Genomic DNA, 18518 nt, shown 5'->3' on the forward strand with positions numbered 1-18518 from the left:
TATTTTAAGAGGGTGTTGGTAATAGAGGGGTGCAGGGGTGGGTGGTGGTTGTTTAAATGTTCTTTGTTTATGTTAATGTTAACATTTAACTAAATAGGTTTTAGAATTACAGGAACGTTTATTAGGATAAAATAAGAGATATATAGACAAGGAAATTGGATTTTAATAATTCTAGCGAGTAAAATTAATATTCTAAAGTAAAGTTTTATAAGGAATAACTGTTAATTTTGACTGAAACCTCCGAAATAGTTGATTTTCAATTATGTACAATTAATTTAAGAAACAAAAGAGATTGAAAATCGTTATTAATTTTAAAGTAGTAAAATGATGGCAATAATAATAGCATAAACTCCTCAAAATTTTGATCAGATTATGATACTCTAGCAAAACTGAAATTCATACAAAAGAAGCAACCAATAAAATAGTTTTAGTTGTCAAAATTTAAAAAATAGTTACTCAAAATAAGTTAACTAATTAAAACAAGATAAAAGTTAACTAGAAGGAAATATATAATTGCAATTGAGTTAACTATATAGTTAAAAAAATGTATTGCCATAAATATCATTAAAGGCAAATCTGTATATCTGATAAATTTCAAAGGTTCAAATTTAATCCGATCAAACTACGTCATCACTTTCTTCGTTATAGTTTGAAATACGACGTTATACAAAATAAGCTTAATTATGTCTTATGCTTATATTGTAACCTAATTTTTAAACAATAATTACAAAATTACAAAATTAACCGAGAGCTTCAACTTTGTATAATTGATAACTTTATACAAAAACTGTTTAATATTTTAATATTCCTTGTATTAATGTTACTTCATACTTGATTCGATCATGACGTCCCTGCTTGGTCCGTTCCAATGAAGTGTTAGTTTAGACCCCCACACCCACCCACCCAACCCCTCCTCTTGCCTCCTCTCGCCTTCTTTGGTCTCACAGATCAAACCTCGTAAAAGTTTCTCCTTTCCGTCTTTACCATTCACAACATAAGCAGTAACATTTTCAACTTACAACTGACGTGTTACTAAAAAGAAAATATTTAAGTCGCACCCGTCACCTCCCCCCCCCCCTTCCCACCGCGCATCACCCAAATCTCGAAAGAAAAGGCAAAAGCTATTGAGTAGTTACATAAATGAAATATATGATAACGAACGATGCTTAACGTATGTTATATGTGAAACAACGCCATTCCGGGAATAACTGTGACCGCGGAGAAAATATTACTGGAAATAATACAGTTCGGAGGTTTTGTTTGGTCTGACCATGGAGGTAAAGTGGTCTGATTATAAAAAAAAATGTAACAGAGAATGTTGATTCCCTATCTATACTAAATACTTTACCCCAATCCCAGTGTGCTCTTGGGTAATTTTAGTCTCGCCTCCTCTGCCCCACTCCCCTTCAGATACCATACCTGTACCCACCACCACCCCTTCCTTCGCCGCCGCCCCCCCCCCCTTCGCACATCATCTTATTTAGGGGGCCCTTCAAATCAATTCCGTTTATACCCGATAACATCTTCACCGTTTTAGTACACACAGTAGGCCTACTCTACTTCTACAATAGTTTTCTGCACAGACGATTGATTCAAACAATTTATTTCTAAAGTAAAATAAGTTATCAGTAAAGATGACACACCTGGATCTCCCGTAAATACCAAATTAGCATAACAATAGATGATCTAAGGCAGTTAAAGCTAATGAATAGAAAGATAAACGAGCCACGCGTGTGTATTGTACACCTGGAATGTTGTAACTGTCATGCAACGTAACCATGGAAACCGACGATAAGTAGGTCAGTCCGTGTCTATCAGTGGCTGGGAATAATGCATCTTTTTATTCAATACGGGTTAGGTATATATCTAACAGCCATTCAGTAATACTGTATGTAATATGCCATGATATTACGGCGTGTTCTCATTATTATTCTTTGTTTATATATTTTAAATGAGTTAACTTGATTTCCTTGGTTGTTTAATACATCCCTCACTTGCTCCTCTCCCTAATTTGATAGAAGGATTGTTTTATTTCCCTTTCTTCGTTTTTTCCCTTTATGTACTTCTCGTTGGTATATGGAAGTCTGCCTAATTAGCACATAATTAAATAGCCCTTAATGTAACTCACATATCTAATATGTGATACAAACATTGCGGGTACTTAATTGCCTAGTTTATGGAGAACAGTTTTGTTCTGTGAAGTTGATTAAACGGTTAAACGGTGGGGATATAATATTGCTCGTGTTTAGCAGAGAGAAAGGATTTCGAAGGTTCATGTCGCCTTACCAAATCTGAAATATATTAATATTATCCAACTAAGTTAATATATTTCTCAGCCATAAATCATAAACAAGCAAACAACAACACGAGCAAGAAAACAAAGCACTTGAGATCCTCTAAGATTCGTTTGATGAGATCTTTTATCTCTTTAAATATCGAATTATATACAGCACTAGTTCTTTTTATCTACAGACAACAGGCGAAAGTGATTAAATTATTCCATCGAAGTTTAAAATGTATAATGGATAACGACAACTAGAATCGATTTCAAATTTGCAACTTAACTGTTTTTAGCGAATTTAGAAAGGCTTAGAAGGCTGTCATCATCGCCTTCAGAACTCTCTTCTAATGGTTTACATTATTGTTATAACACACGCTACAAAATGAAGTACAGATTTCTTTCCCCGGTACACAATGAATGAATCTACAAGTATACAATCAGAATAAACACTTATACAACTGTCAGGGTCATATCCAGGTCGTAAATATGGCCACGGTTCATTTAGTTTTGTTGCTGATAAGGAAAAAAGAAGCAGTTATTCACTTGTTGAAATGAATTCATTGCGTCATAATTTGCGATGTTTTACATGAATCATGGTGGTATGCTGATTAAAACTGAACAAAATTATATTGTCATAGTAACATGGTGGACAAGTAAAAAGAAAAAGAAAGGAAAATAAAACAGAAAAGAACCCGAAGGAGAGGTGTTGTGTTCCTGGGAATACAGTTAGAAGAGATCTGTGGGTTATTGTATTCCGTCGGTCGCACATCCGGGGTTTTCCTCCCGTCAAATCGCAGCGAATAGGGTGAAAACATGTAAAGTAAATGTGTCTAAATATCGCGAGTCTACGCTTTCAGAACATATGACGAGAAAGATGAATACTCTACGCATAGACCTCTAGGCATAAGAATGCAAGCTAAAGTTGTGCACATTTCGTGACGGGTGGGCTAGGTGCTTCACCGTTTACATAACGCGTTGCCAATTTTTCAACAATATTGTTTGCTCTCAATAAATCAACAATTACGTAAGACATGATCTGAACTGTTGAAGAACCATAAACCCGATTTTTGCATACCTAATTAAAGTACGTCACTATATCTTCTCTCAACTTTGTTGACCGATTTCGTATGTATACACACGCTCAGTTATCTCAACACTACACATTGTTTTAACCCCAGCCACATGACGTAATACACATTAGGACGACAAACTCGGCGATACATAGTTTAATAGTTTTATAGATAAATTTGATAAATAAAACCAAGGTGAAGAGTGTTTGACCTGTAAATTGAAGCAAGTTTGAACACTTCACTGTTCATCAATCTGACTTCAAGCATTAACGTTGTTTTGGTTTCGATGATAATCGTAACGTATGCATTCATGCAGACGGAGAGTGTGTGTGTATGTCTATATGTGGGTGTGTTTGTATTATCGGACCTCCAAGGACGATGACTTGACTACACACCTTTTGTCTGAGGACGTACAGGTATGTACGTGTGTGTGTGTGTGTGTGTGTGACGCCTCGCTTGTAAACACGATATCTCAAGTAGGGCAGCTTGGAACAATCTAAACTTTGGTGTATATACGTACCACATTGAGTAGAAGAACCCTATTGTTTTGTGGGGAGGTCATTTGCGGTCACTTGGGGCCAAATACTTAAAATTTTGTAAACACGACATCTCAAGGAACTAAACTTGTACCAATCTCATATTTCGTGAATAGGAGGACCACATTGAGGAGCAACAGCCTATGTTTTTTTTGTGGAGATCATAGGTCATTGGGGTCATCGGGGGTAACATTTTGGAAAACCTTGTTTATAAGCTACCGTATCTCTCACCAGCCAACCTATCAGATAACGTGCTCGTTACGCCTCATACGAATATGAGGCTATTGGCAATTGGTAATGAGCTTATGAGCAATAGTAGAATCTAAAACTGAAAATACGAACATATTTGCATTGGCTTTAACGTGCCGCTCGGAAACCTTATTGTGTGTGCAGAAAGGTGTATTTGTAATACAGCGGTTCTGTTGGACGTTTTCGTCTATTTATTTCAGGTTGAATGTAGTTTCGTTGTGACCTTCGTAGGTATTTTACAGATTTTGTATCTTTAATTGTTTGAGATACTACAGTAGGACTACCTGCTTATTTACGATTCTACGTCATGTTTCCCTTTGTTCAACACTTACTTTTGGTGGAAAAAGGTTTTAATTTCGTACTGAAAAAATTATAAATTTTAATGTGCAATTACGTAGCACTTTGCATCTGCCTAACTGCCTAACCTTGTTCATAGAAAGTATTGATGTTGCAGATCTGTACTTTGGAGACTTGACCAACAATCACAGGCCTAGTTGTGTGTGGAATTTGGCGAGTAGAATTTTAGTCACGGTCGCCAAATAGCGATTACTTTCAAAAATAATTGTCGAGGCCTGAAAACCTTCACAACCAGATTTCTCATGGTAGAAATCATGGATACTTTTCATACATGGTACATGGATTTGCCATATTGAGTACAAGAATCCTAAATGCTTGTGAGGTCAAATCTCCTATAGGTCACCAGAGGTCAAACTCTGAAAAAAACCTTTTACATGATTTGTAACGATGGAAATCGCGGATACCTCTAATACTTGGTGTGTGGGTTCATATCATTGAGTACAAGACCCCTATTGTTTTGGAGGTGCGTATAGCCACGTATAGTAGACTGACCTGTGTTATCATGCCATATTGTTATTGTAACATCTAGTTCTGGTTATACTAACAAGCAGAAGTCTAGTGCATTGAAGTCATCGAAATATCAATGCATTTTGCATTCTGGTTATCTTTGGAAAGGAGGGGTGGGGGTGGGCTCCAAATATGACTTGCGTCCGTTGGGAGGGGTCTAAACGGGGAGAACCCTTTTATTAAAATATAACCTTTAATAAATAGTTTTCAATGCTGTAGCAATATAAATTATTAGTGCAACAATTATTTCCAATATATTACCTACATGTGTACATTGAGTTGTTGTGTCCGCTATAGCCCTAACATTATATATAAGATTAGTGAAATATTCGAACGCGCCTGTTTTAACCAGTCACTGGATAGATACGGAAAACTAACGATTGTAAAGAAACGTTTTACATAAGAAGTAGCAGTATTTATGCGTTAATTATGCTAATTAGATACAAGGAACATAACCTACTGTATATATTATCTTTCCATTGTCCGGAGTAGTGTTTTACATAGAACTGGGCAATTCAAGTATAAGGTAGGATGATACTGAGCTAGACTTTAACATATTTATTGGATATTATGCACTATCTGTTACCGGTTAATTCCACATAATTTCATTTCATGCTCGATAAACTCAAGTGCCCTGTTGTTGTTGTGTGTTTGTAACGAGTGCCTTTATGTCTAAAAATTTGCTATCTGGCTTCAAAATAATAATATTGATAAAATATGCAGTTCAAAAGTACCGGTATATATAAAGAAAACTTTTGCTGAAAACATTCAAATACGGTACTTGAACCTGTGGAAAGGACTGCACAGATTATTTATTTTGAGAGGGTTTCAGATAATTTGACAGTCTAGTGGTTTCTTGCGTAAAATCGAAGTCACATTTTCCCCTGTCCCTCAGTGGTTGTGCCTCCATATTCCAATAAAACTTTTCTTTTGCGATTCAACGACGATGGCATTAGTGTATTCTTAACAAAGTATGACCAGGAAGTCTTAATAACTCCTCGGTATAAAGGGGGTCGGATATTTTAGACACATGCAGCCCTTCATTGAGAACATAGTTGAATAGGAAGATTCGATTGTGTAATGGTTAAGGTAATTATTATCAACTCCACAAAAAAAGTTATAATTTTGTACAATTTGATTTAGATCAATGACAAAAAACAATGCGTGCAATGTGATAAAATTATTGAATGTTGCTATTGAATAAATACTTAAATAACGTTGGTATATCATATGATAGTAACAATTTGTGTTTGACTTCCACCCGAGATGACAAATTGTTGCGCCCAGTAAAGAATGTTGCTATGTCCTCGACCCTCCTATCCCTCTACCTTCTATTTCTCCTCCATTTTAGTGCAAGATTGTGCAGGTTTGTAATTCCGAAATTACGTTGAAAAATATAATTTGTAGCATCTTAAACTTTTCTGAGATTAAGAAACAATTTTCAGCTTTATAAGATTCATAATTTCTAGATTTTACATTTTACCACTGCAATCTAACAATCTCAGACATTTTAGGTCTCATTTAAAAGTAAGAAGGGTTCACGAAAACGATCTATATTATCAATCAATTTACCGAAAATAACATACGGAAAAAATCACGTGATCCGAGCGGAAAATAGCAAGCGGTTGTTACAAGGATTTGCTCCGTTTACTTAGTTTATTGTGTACAATGTTGTATTTCTACATGTTTGAACAACTTTAAATGAATTGATAATTTAAGCATACAGACAATTTAGCCAATTATGATCATGTGGACAGCTATACTTTTCACAGTTACTACCAACCGCATATAATTTACATACGGTAGAGCAGTTCCAACTATCATCATTATTATCTGCAACACTATATCCACTCTAATTTATTTTTCTTGGAATCGTTGAAACACAAGACCTGTGATTATAATTAATTCTGATTAGAATGATCAATTAGGTGTGATTTATTTCCTTGTTATTTGTTATTTACTTTGTCTATTTTGTTGTTTATCTTCATTGATTTAGTAAACAATAAACCTGACTAGGAGGACATTCCTCTACGTCTTCTACATCTTATAACACGATGATTACTCCACTTCTCTCCATAGCTTTGTTGAATACGATCTGCCAGACACTATTCCGGTTGGATCCATTCCATCATCCTTGAAATCAAGATATGTGAAAGGTACTGTCACAATGACGTCATTACGGACGCACTTAAATTTCTTACATTTAATTAAAGGCTTTACGAACTATGTGAATTTCTTTTGACTTGTTGACTGTTGTTGAATTATATACAAGAGAGTAATGGATCAGCAACATATGATTGCCATTTTATATGAAGGAGACACCCAAAACAGAGCATTGTGGTAGTAAACAACGAACTGAATAATAGAAATGTAACAACAATAAATATTGCTAGGCTTGGTTGATTTAAGAGATAAGTCATATTCCTTTAATTTCGCTCGTTCAAGATCCCTGCCCTATAAGATGTTTTTGAGATTAGCAATCAAATCAATTGATGCTTTAAATCTCTTTCCGAAAAGTAGTGGTATCATACACTTTGGGAAACTTAATTACACAGCGACAATTATTATGTAAGGGTTTTGAAGTGATGTTATGCCCCTCGGTGTCTGTCAACACCCCCGCCCCCAGTCCCCCCCATTGGTGAAAATTTGGGCAATATGCTGAGAATTTTGCGTGCACCTACCAGTGGCGGAGCGTCCATAAAGTCAAAAGGGGGCGGAAGCCCCCCTGGCGGACTCAAATGGACTGCTGGCGCCCTTTCAGCTTTTTACCACTTTTTACTTATTCGCGATTATTGACTTTTTTTATTGCGCTCTCAAATACCTATTGACATTTGTCACATTTTGTTGGTGCAATTTTCTGACAAATGGCGATGACACCTATTTATTCTTCGTTTATCTGCAAATTAGCAAGGCCCGGAAAGGGTCATTTCCGGCGATCTAGGGAGTAACTTTACTCAAAAAATTTCTGTACGCTCCGCGCCAACCTGTGGTGACGCTCCGCTTAGATAGTGTCAAAAGCGCCCCTACAGACCATTCTCCCCCCCCCCCCCCGACCAATACCCCCTAGCTCCGCCACTGGCACCTAGTGAAAAATGAAGAATTTGCAATGTGTTTTTCAATGGTTAAACTTATATTATTATTATTATTATCATTATTGTTGTAACGACTTCCCCAATAATTCTAACCAATATGGAAGGGTAATAACACGGAAAATGATTTTATGTTATTGGCAGGTGATGTAATAACTGATGGATGCCTATATGATATGCACATTAACATTTGGAACGCGCGCGGACCGCGCGAAAAAAATTTGGTTATATTTTTCGGGCAAGTCGTTACAGCCCCACCAAATCAAATGAGGCTCCTACGCCTACCCCCCCCCCCCCCCGGCGAACACACACATATTAAAACATCCTTCTTTCAATCTGAATTGCAGAATAAAGCCGCGAAGTTTAACTTAATTCTTTTCCAAGTTCTGCAACAAATTTCTTGTTTCTCTAAAATTGCTGCAAAGTGTATTACAAAATAAACGAAAACAAAACAGACCAAAAGTGTATCGGAACTGTTGGTGCTAGATGTATCGTACTCAAAATATACGAATAGGTAACATCAGCATAAAGATTTTATGAAGGCAAAGATAAGACACTCGTTCTGCAGTTGTGTACAGGAACAGAGGGTCGTCAACGCCGATATCATATATACGGAGGAGGGGGGGGGGGGTCTGTGGTCTTTCTCCAGAAAAAAGGGAAGTTTAGACTTCAAACGATACCTCTGAGGCATAGTTTGACTTATATGACTTGACTTATGTCCAATATAAAAGTCTAAACGCAACATTGTGTTTTACTATTCTAAGTTAGTTTGAAATGCGTGGTGGTGGGGTGGGGGGGGGGGGTAACACCACATCACCACTTTGATCGGCGCTTGAAAAGAGTACAATCTAGCGAACATTAACATCCATGCACCATTTGCCTAGAAAAAAATAATAGTAGAAATAAAATTTGGGTAATGATGTTAGGGAAAGCATTTAGAACTATATGTGAATTTAAAACCATATTTTATTTTATTTTTTTTCATTTATACACTTACGAAAGTAAGAGTTATAATACAAAAACAAAGAAAAGAAAACATAATCGGTCTGTCTTTTACTCCCTTGCTTCTGCCTTTTCCCAGATTTGGATAATATTTGGCTAATAAAATAAAGCAGCTTCCAGAGGCTTCGCCCCCCTGACCCCCAACCCGCCCAACCGGGGCCTTACACTACTATCCGCTGAAAATTGAGTTCTTCTCATAAATATATTTCTGTGTTTCAAAATTTATTCAAGATAACGACAAATATCTTCTAAGGGTACAGCTTAACTCCAGTGGATCCCCACCAGCCTGCTTGGAATACATTATAGATAACACTCATTTATTGATTACATCTGTTTTGTGTTTTAGTGCTTTAAACTCGCTACGAGAGAACAAGGGATATCACCAAATGCAAATACTTCAGGGGTTTCCCCTCCTGTAACCATCCAGGGCTTGAAATATATTCCAGAGAAAGCCCCTCGACCCCGCTTGAGCTCTCAGAAACGTTCCGTATAATTTTCAAGTTAAGCTTGTTTTTGACAACCCTATCTAAAAATTATGCAGTTTCCTGGGACTTCGCATCACACCCTTTAATAACATTAATCTATCAAAGAAAAATGTCTCATTTACATGTTTGGTCTGTAAATCTGCATACAAGGCATAATGTGCATAAAACAGGCTTTGTGCTTATTAGATAAGTACTAGTTTAATTTTCAAGCCATCAATATACATATTGTGTATCGATTCGATACAGTTTTACATCGGTATTATATACTTAATGAGGTAACGATGTATACTGTATTCCATTTACCGCGTGTTATCTGTCAAAATTTTAAGTTAATATTTTTGTTTGATTTTCGCTGAGATGCTAAACTGTCAGAAAGAAAAATTAAATAATAGAGTAACCACTAAACTTACAAGTAGTAGCGAAGAGAACCAGGGACTTAGCTAAGGCCTGATGATTGGGGGGGGGGGGGGGTGTAGTGGCTGAAATTCCAACTGGACGGGTTTTGAAGCCATAAAATTCCGACTGCTGCCCTTTTAACCCCCCACCCCCCCCCCCCCCACTACTCGTCAACGATACGGTTAGTGTCAGTTCAGACACCTCATCTTTCGCGACTGCACTTTTGTTCCGAACTTTTTCGATACATTTGCACCACCGGCCCTCACTTCACAAACTTATTAATCATTCTGGTTAAGCAAGTAAGCAACTGAGGCTACATAGGCTACACACACAACAAAAGCTATGTTAATGTAACAAAGGGGAAAACTTTTTTTCTTCAACAAATTATATTAGACGACATAGTGAATTACCACAAAACACCGGGGTTTTTACTAGCGCGCTTACTATTTTTTTTGGGGGGGGGGAGGTGGGGGGTGGGCAGCGGGGCTATTTATCACTCACATGAACAATCTGCCTATCATCTTCGTCAAGGACCAAGATGATAGGCAGATGATAGGAATTCTTAAAAAATAAGTATAAAAACATACTGTAAAAACATACAGTTTTCAGTGGTTTCAGTTCTCATATAGGCGTTTATATCAATTCGATATGCACCTATTCGGTGGCGATATACGCCAACCCTTACTAACTAGTAATAACCTGATAGTTAACTCTGCTCTAAGATGAATAAACAAAGTTCGCAGATAAAACAACTACAACCGTGACTAAAACTAGTAGTGTTTTTGTGGCAGCCATATGCATATAAAATAGCTTTAAAGGGCGCTAGTATTCAATTTTAGTCAGTCTGACTCTGCCAATGCGAAACGTAGCCGGGAAATATCCCAAGGGGGGGGGGGGATGCAGTTAAGGAACATACTAAGTATTGCCCACATGTTACATATACCAAATTAATCGAGAGGTTTTTCAACATCATGGATCTCTCGGCCACTGTACAATTGAGATATTCAGTTGTAACTAGTTAAACCTAGCCTAGGGCCCAATGGAGTTTGGAAACGCCGATACTTTAAAGAATATAATTGGAAAACAAAAAATGAAGGAAATCATCAAAAAGTTAAATTTAAGGCCAATCCCCGAACACTTTTTCACTGCTCAAACCTTAGTTTATTTGGTGTAAACCTCCTACCTTTTTTTATGGTCATTACTTCTGAGGAAGATAATTGTCTACTCCTAAGCTATACATTATTTTGTGGGCCCGATTCCGCGAACAAAAATAACAACTGATCTATTTCTATAAAATATATTCCAGTCTAAACATGGCCAAAATAGTCTTACACTTATCTTTGACAACTGTATAGGATGTAATTGACTGAATTATAAAATACGAACCAATTTTGGCAAAGATGAAAGAGTTTGGTGAGACGTACCAAGTAACGTACTGTAACAGTTACAACTAGTACAACTAGTATATATATATATATATATATATATATATATATATATATATATATATATATATATATTGATATGGGGAGCGATTGATATGGGGAGGGATCTAAGGGGAGGGGAGTCCTGTTTTGAACAATTGAAGGTCCTTAGATGCGATCTGGAGCAATGTTTTGCCAATTTCATCATGATCATATGATATCATATTATCAGCAGATTTTATTTCCGTTTTGAAATATTCTTTCAGAAAGACAAACATAGTGCTATTTTACAATTATTCCAGTAGGATGATTCTTGTTGTCCAATGTCTGGACTTTAATACATTTGACTAACTTAACTGAAAGACAATATAAACTCTCGTATTTAGCAGTGTAATAATTATTTATAGGAAGCGCGTATCACGTACGATTGCTAGCTTAGCTTCATAACATGCTGTTCTTGCGAAAACTTATGAAGAATCATAGAAAGGATGAGAACGCACGTTGTCGTCGTCGTTGTGTATACGGTTCGTGACTCTTCACCGAGTGCGGTTAGGTAGGCTATATGTATTTTATTACGCAGTGGCCAACTGTAGGCTGGTAATAGGTAATAGGCTACTGGCTAAATTTAGCTAATTGCATCTGCCAAACTAAGTAGCTGAATCAGTAGGCCTAAATGTTACTACGAATATAATCGAGTGAACGGAGCTGACGTGTATTCAAGATCAAAAGAGCACTGACAAAATACCATGCCATAAAAATCCAACAGTATTTACCATTTTTTCGACACTGAAAGGTATGGAGCAGTTGCTCCCACTGCTCCTCCTGGCTACGTCTCTGATATATACTGAACTTACTTGAAGCTAGCGAACAGGGTCAACCCACGCAATAGCAAAATTAGTACATAAATCAAACGAATTGAAGCTTGCGAACGTTGTACGGTAGTTCTTTAGGCATTATTTTTAGAGTATTCAAAATCATGCGAAGTTTTGTATGGAGGGGTGTAAGGATCGCGAGATACAATTTCTCAAAGTGGCAAGGAAAACGTGGTAAACGTGACTGATTAAAGGTCAATTTTGACCAAACTTTTTTCAAATTTTAGGTCATTCACAATCACAGGAATATATGAATAGGCCTAGGTGAATTAGAGTGCGACAGTCGGAAATTCCGACAGTGGTACTCCAATTTCCAACTATCGTCATATTTACCAAGCTTGGGTGGTGAGGCCCCCCCCCACCCGCCCCCACCCCCACCCTTTCTAGCGTAAATACAAGAAAACATCATTTTGTTATTGAATGTTTTCGACTGTTTGGTCCACCATCTTGTCTACAGACGTATCCAGAATTTTTCTAACCCGGGTGGCGCGACTTACTATCCAAGCGGAGCGCCACCTTCGGTTGGAGCGCAGTGTACAAGAACATTTCTGGTTTTGATACCCCCCTCCCCCCAGATCACCGGAAATGGCACTTCTCGGGCTTGAAAATGACCAGCCAGATGTACACATTTGTCAGAGAACCAAGTATTTCCCAATAGTTTTTTTTTTCATCCATAACCTATTTGAAGATTGTCACCAGTCACACATCATGTTCACTGCATTTCCTGTGGATCATTGATATTGTAGGCGATTCTACGTCGCGGCCCACAATGCCTGTCAGACCCACTTGTCAAGGTTTTAAGCCCAATATTTGTTCAGAATTTGAAAATATTATTCGTGAATAAATTCACTTCAAAACATACCCGTACTGTTGCACAAAAGTTCATCTATGGACAACCAATATAGAAGAACCTTCTTCAACCCCTAAGTTAACAGACCGGTCAAATTGCACGAGCAGGGGAAAGTATGATGAAGAATGTTGGTCAGGGAATTTTGAAAATTCAGACAGTTAATTTATGTAATTAAATTAATTGGTCTACAAAAATTAAAACCTCTTATCACGGCTACTATAAAACTTCGGGGGGGGGGGGCTGCAAATATTTTTCAGAAAATTCGGGTAATATGCTGAGAATTTTTCGGGCACCTACTGAAAGAAAAATAAATTGCAATGATGTAGCTAAAAGAAAATCAATAAAAAGAATCTCCTTGGTAATTAAAATAAAGTTCTTAGCTTGCCCGACAAATTCGCCATTTCGGTAATAACACGGCAAATGATTGCATGTAATTGGCATGCGATGTAATAACCGATGCATGCCTATATGATATGTAAATTAACACGTTGAACTGAAAAAATGTGGTTATATTTTTCGGGCAAGTCGTAAAAGCCCCCCCCCCCCCCCAATGAAATCAGGCTCCTATATGACTACAAACATAAACAATTGGAGGCTGTTCATCCTGGAACGCCATTTTCTGTTCATGCTCACTGATATGATGTGATATCTGCTGTGTGCTTTAAAAATTTGAACAATTTAAATGAGACTGAAATAAATAACTTTTATATGTATATTGTGCGAAGCCCCACATTCTTTTCATTTCGAAAGACGCACAGTTTCAAGTTCATTACACACTGAAGGCTTCGATTCTCTATCTGCGTTCGGTTTATGGAAGATCTTGCGAATTTCATCTCTAGATATTGCTAGATATTGCTAGATATCTATTCAGTGTAGTGTCTTTGGGGTTTCTTGGGATTTTTGGGGGCCTGATCTTGGGAAATTGCAAAATCGGAAGAGGTCACACTCCATGTAGGTTAGTGCACGACCTCTAGACGTCACTAATACACAACCCGATCACTTGTAAACGATGAAGTGGTGTGTTGCCGGATTTTGTCAAGGTCTTGGTACTACGGGCGAAGGTCATTAAATAAGTTTCGCAACTCATCGGGAAGCGATTAGAGGGGTGGGCGTAGGGTTGTGAGGCGCGCGTTTTCATGCAAATGGGGACAATCTCAAGAAGAGATGCGCCCCCCCCCCCCACCCCGCCGCGCCAATGATAAGCCCTTGGATCCACTACATTATATTCACAGGAGATGCCACCGATTCTCCAATCGCATGCGTTATTTTAAGATTAATTGTACGAGTTACGGTACTAGATTTGGGGTAACAATTAGCGTTTAGGTCGGAGTGCATTACATTGTATCTGTTGATGACAGTGTTGCATCGAAGGACACAGGTCTAGTGCAGTTCACATATAGATCCTGGTCTAATACCGAAATGCGTCATGTTCCCCGACGACTCGGATAAGTTCGAGACCAGCCACAGTTGGTTTCATAGCACAATTGTACAATTGTTTAAGGCGTCCATACACACACGCGCGTTATGATAGACCATATACATTAGTGAGAGAGGAAATGTGGAGTTGTCGGTGTAAGTGGTAGGGAGAAGCGCACGCCCCTTCCGAAATCCTCGATCCGTCACTGGCTACCCTGTGTATATAATAGGGATCAGCGCTGTAATTACGTCACTGTTCCTCTTTGTCTTCCCGGTGTCTTTGCGTTTATCTTCTACTCCCTCCTTTTCTCCTTTCTCTCTTTCTTCTTTTTCTTTTCCCTCCCTTCCATTCCTCCTCCTCGTGTTTCCCTTTTTCTTTCTTTTTTCTTCTCCCTTTTTTCTCCTCTTTTTCTTACCCGGTGGGGGGAGGGGCAACGACACCAAGGTTACGCGCCTGCTTATAGGATTCATTGTCGTTTAAGTGAGTTATAACTAACCGAATGCATTACTAGGAGAGAGGTATAAATATTTCACGCCGCACTTCTTGCTCATGTGCTATTTACTCGTTGGTTGTTATGGTATCTCTTCTTTTTTTGGAGGGGGGGGGTGGGTTTGTGGGCTTGGGTCATTTGAATTAGACGCTGCAGTATATGTGCATCTTACTGTTTTGTTATTTACGTCACTAGCCAAACACAGTGTAAAATGTACATAAATGGCAGATTACTATGCCACCTTACATTACATCTCCGAAATATTCGTTTTAAAACGATACTCCTGTTGTTATGAACAACTGAATTTCATGTTTTGATGCATAATAAATAATAATGCAAATGAACATGAAATAAAGAATAAACTTGCATAAAAATACTTGCAACTGTTTCTTTTACTACGATCCAGGGTTCGCATTAGCCGCGGGATTGCGTGATTCTCGCAGTTTGATTCCAAATCCTGCATGTAAAAAGTTGTCAAGACGGGATTTCCCGTAATAAATTTCAGCTCTCAACTTGAATTAAACATACATTACGCCTGTGACCGTGTAGCGATTCATCGCTAAGCAATCGCATTTGAATAAACGATTAGTAAAAGGCCAGGATTATTTTTGTTTTGTTATCCCGTCTTTAATCCATCTTCATATCCCGTAAATATCCTTGCCAGTCTTTCATTCTATTTATAAATGAATGAAAAAATAAGGCAATTTTGAGAATTCTAATATTTACGCATGCACGAACGTATACAGTAGCTCTACCTATGAGAAGAAAGCAATTGCTATGGACTACCAGAGCAAGCTGCTTGATGACAACAAAAGCGTGCACTTGACAAATTGTGTTTGTGTAAAATCCCGAAAATTCTCCGACCACATGGTAACCTAAAATTACAAAGAGTCAACATGGAAATCTAGCCTAACCATCTGCTTATTTGCTCAAATTGTAAGGCAGTTAGCTCGAACTAAAATAGTCAAGGAATACTGTCATTATTACTGCTAACTTTAAACACATGCTAGCCTACACCACATTAATTCAATGGGAATAATCTTGCCTTAACCATCGGTTTTTTTACACACACACACACATAAGCGTAGCCTTTTATACAACTTTCAATTCGCTGTTGTTAGCAATTGCGTGGAAGATATGTGCTATGTTTTGTAGAGGTAATATAGTATTCTACGTACACTGTTACTGTTGCGATGGATTGAAGATTTCAATCTTGATTCGTTTTCACCGGTATAATATTTTCGTTTTCGGTGTTCTGTGATTTTATTTACACACGAAAAAGAACCATTACGAATGGCTAAAACTAGAAATAGTAAGCAATTAAAACAGCCATCTACATTTACAAGAAAGTTATTTCATTAAAATAATCTTCCGTATTCGTGTGTCTTGATTGAACTCAAAACATGAAATCATGCAAGCACTCGCATAGCAGTTACGCGATCCCTTCCGCCCCCCCCCCCCTTTTAGAAAACGGGTACCCGTTTTGTGTGTTTTCGATTCGGGTACACGAATGTTCGGTCGGGTACCCGGGTATCCGGTTACCCGACTCAGGCCTAAAATGTTCTTACTCATTAAATAAAAATAATGCTCAAGAGAAAATTTTCATCCTTCGCTCGGATCAAGTAAATTATCATGGATGCAACTATGTTGCAGGCTATGGTAGTCTCTGATGAAAAAGGAATTATCGTGGTATTCAAACTAGATACGTGTTTCTTGAGTTTAAAGGAAATGAGCATTTGTCATATCGTCACCAGTATTGTTACTGAATCATAACCGTATGACTAGGGACGTGCAGTAAGTTACAGCAGGTTGGTAGATATGAACCGATAAGACAACCGAGTACGTAATAGAGTGCGCACTGCAGCTATGATAGCTTTGTAAGATCGGCTGCAATAGTCTAGGCTCGCATTAAAATTCCGGAAAAAGAAAAAGTGAATAAACAGAAACAAAGGTACGTTGCAATGGTCTGTTCTATTTCAATTCAACAAGTATTGTAATTGTATACAATTGCTGCTGATATTTCTGTTTAGTTCGTGTTGCAGTTTTGTCACGGCCCTATTGATGATTTGAAAGACAAACTACGACACAAAACATAATTTATATTGATATCATATCTTCATTAATAGTTGTTTACATGTGAGTTGTTTTGTTTGTATCCATCAACACTTCTGTCGATAATAGACTTTAATGTAGGTTTCTTGAAACCTCTTAGAAATTTGGACAGTGTTATCGTTCAATGGTATAATTGTGCATGTCAAGTTATAATAACACGATGTTAGATTATACTAACCTTCATCTTCCATAAGGGACTAGTAGAGAGATTGATGTATTTATTCTTAATACAGTTGAAAACAAATATACCTAAGAAATTGACTGGAAACAAGACATATAACCTTAGTTTACACAACTGACATACTCTCAGGACATCGGAAATGTGATCACGTGATTATGACGATGATTTGTCTAGTCTTGTAGCTCCATAATTTAACTCAATAAAGTAATTCCAAAAACAATTAGTCTTTTTCTATGATCAATATTTAAATTATTGGTTTTCATGATCTTTGATGACGTCACTAATGCGTTGTAATATAAAGCTGAATATCTTGAAACCAGGATAGTTTCACAAACATCACGAGCAATCAAATGTTTAATTTCTCTGTACAATAATAACACATATATACTAAGATTCTACCTACATTTATTATTTAAATTAATTAATAGTAATGTAAATACATACAAACCTCTCTATCTCCACCCCTCAACATTATTTCTCGGACTCGTACACATTGTAACCTCGTTCATTGTTTTGTGTTTAAAGGACACATCGAGATTCCCATTGTTAATGGCGGAGTGACGTCACTGCTGATGATGTCATCATTGATCAATCTCAAAGACATAAGTAATTAACTGTGTAAACAACACGTTTGCCTCGATCCATTAAATGTTTGACTATTTTAGACAGATGTGTGTATAATAGCTACTAAATTATCTCGTGATAACAGCTTAGAGAGAGATGTGTGTTTAATAATTCTACTAAATTATCTCGTGAGGAACATATACGAGAGATATTCAGGGAATATATAGTCAAAGTCAGTTTGTGCATTATTTAGAATATTCTAAGCCGTCGAATATGGACTTCATTTTCTAACACCCTCATAACGTATTCCTACACCCCCACCCTCCTCATTCCTATCCACTTTGCAAAGCGAGGTGTCAGCTGTCACCTGCACCGTGTTTCTACAGCTATGATGTATTCTTAGAACAGTTTGAAGAACATTAAGCAAAGGAACCTTGAGTGTAAAACCTAAATAACCTCCTTTACCGAACTGGGATGCTCTTAGATCCAGCAATCCTCTGGCATGGAGACTGGCTACGTTATTCTGAAACTGTTTTGTTTATTCTTTTACATACATAATTTAATTTTTTTGTTATTAAACCAATTCAATTTTTCTTCTTTTAAAAATTGTTAAACAGTGTTTAATTATGGCTCTCG

General features: G+C 37.3%; 2 protein-coding genes across 4 annotated transcripts in view; both read left to right on the forward strand.

Annotated features, from left to right (window-relative positions):
* LOC139970073 (uncharacterized) overlaps nt 1–18518 on the forward strand; it is a 202587-nt gene that overhangs the window by 168569 nt on the left and 15500 nt on the right. The window lies entirely within an intron of this gene.
* The window catches only part of LOC139970037 (NLR family CARD domain-containing protein 4-like), a 118725-nt gene that overhangs the window by 87115 nt on the left and 13092 nt on the right, over nt 1–18518 (forward strand). For all 3 annotated transcript variants that reach the window (XM_071975617.1, XM_071975620.1, XM_071975619.1), the window contains exon 8: nt 7080–7156. In XM_071975617.1, coding sequence (XP_071831718.1) covers nt 7080–7156 — 77 coding nt within the window. The remainder of the gene's footprint in view (nt 1–7079; nt 7157–18518) is intronic.

This window comes from Apostichopus japonicus, chromosome 7, assembly GCF_037975245.1.
Source record: "Apostichopus japonicus isolate 1M-3 chromosome 7, ASM3797524v1, whole genome shotgun sequence".
NCBI classification, from domain to species: Eukaryota; Metazoa; Echinodermata; class Holothuroidea; order Aspidochirotida; family Stichopodidae; genus Apostichopus; species Apostichopus japonicus.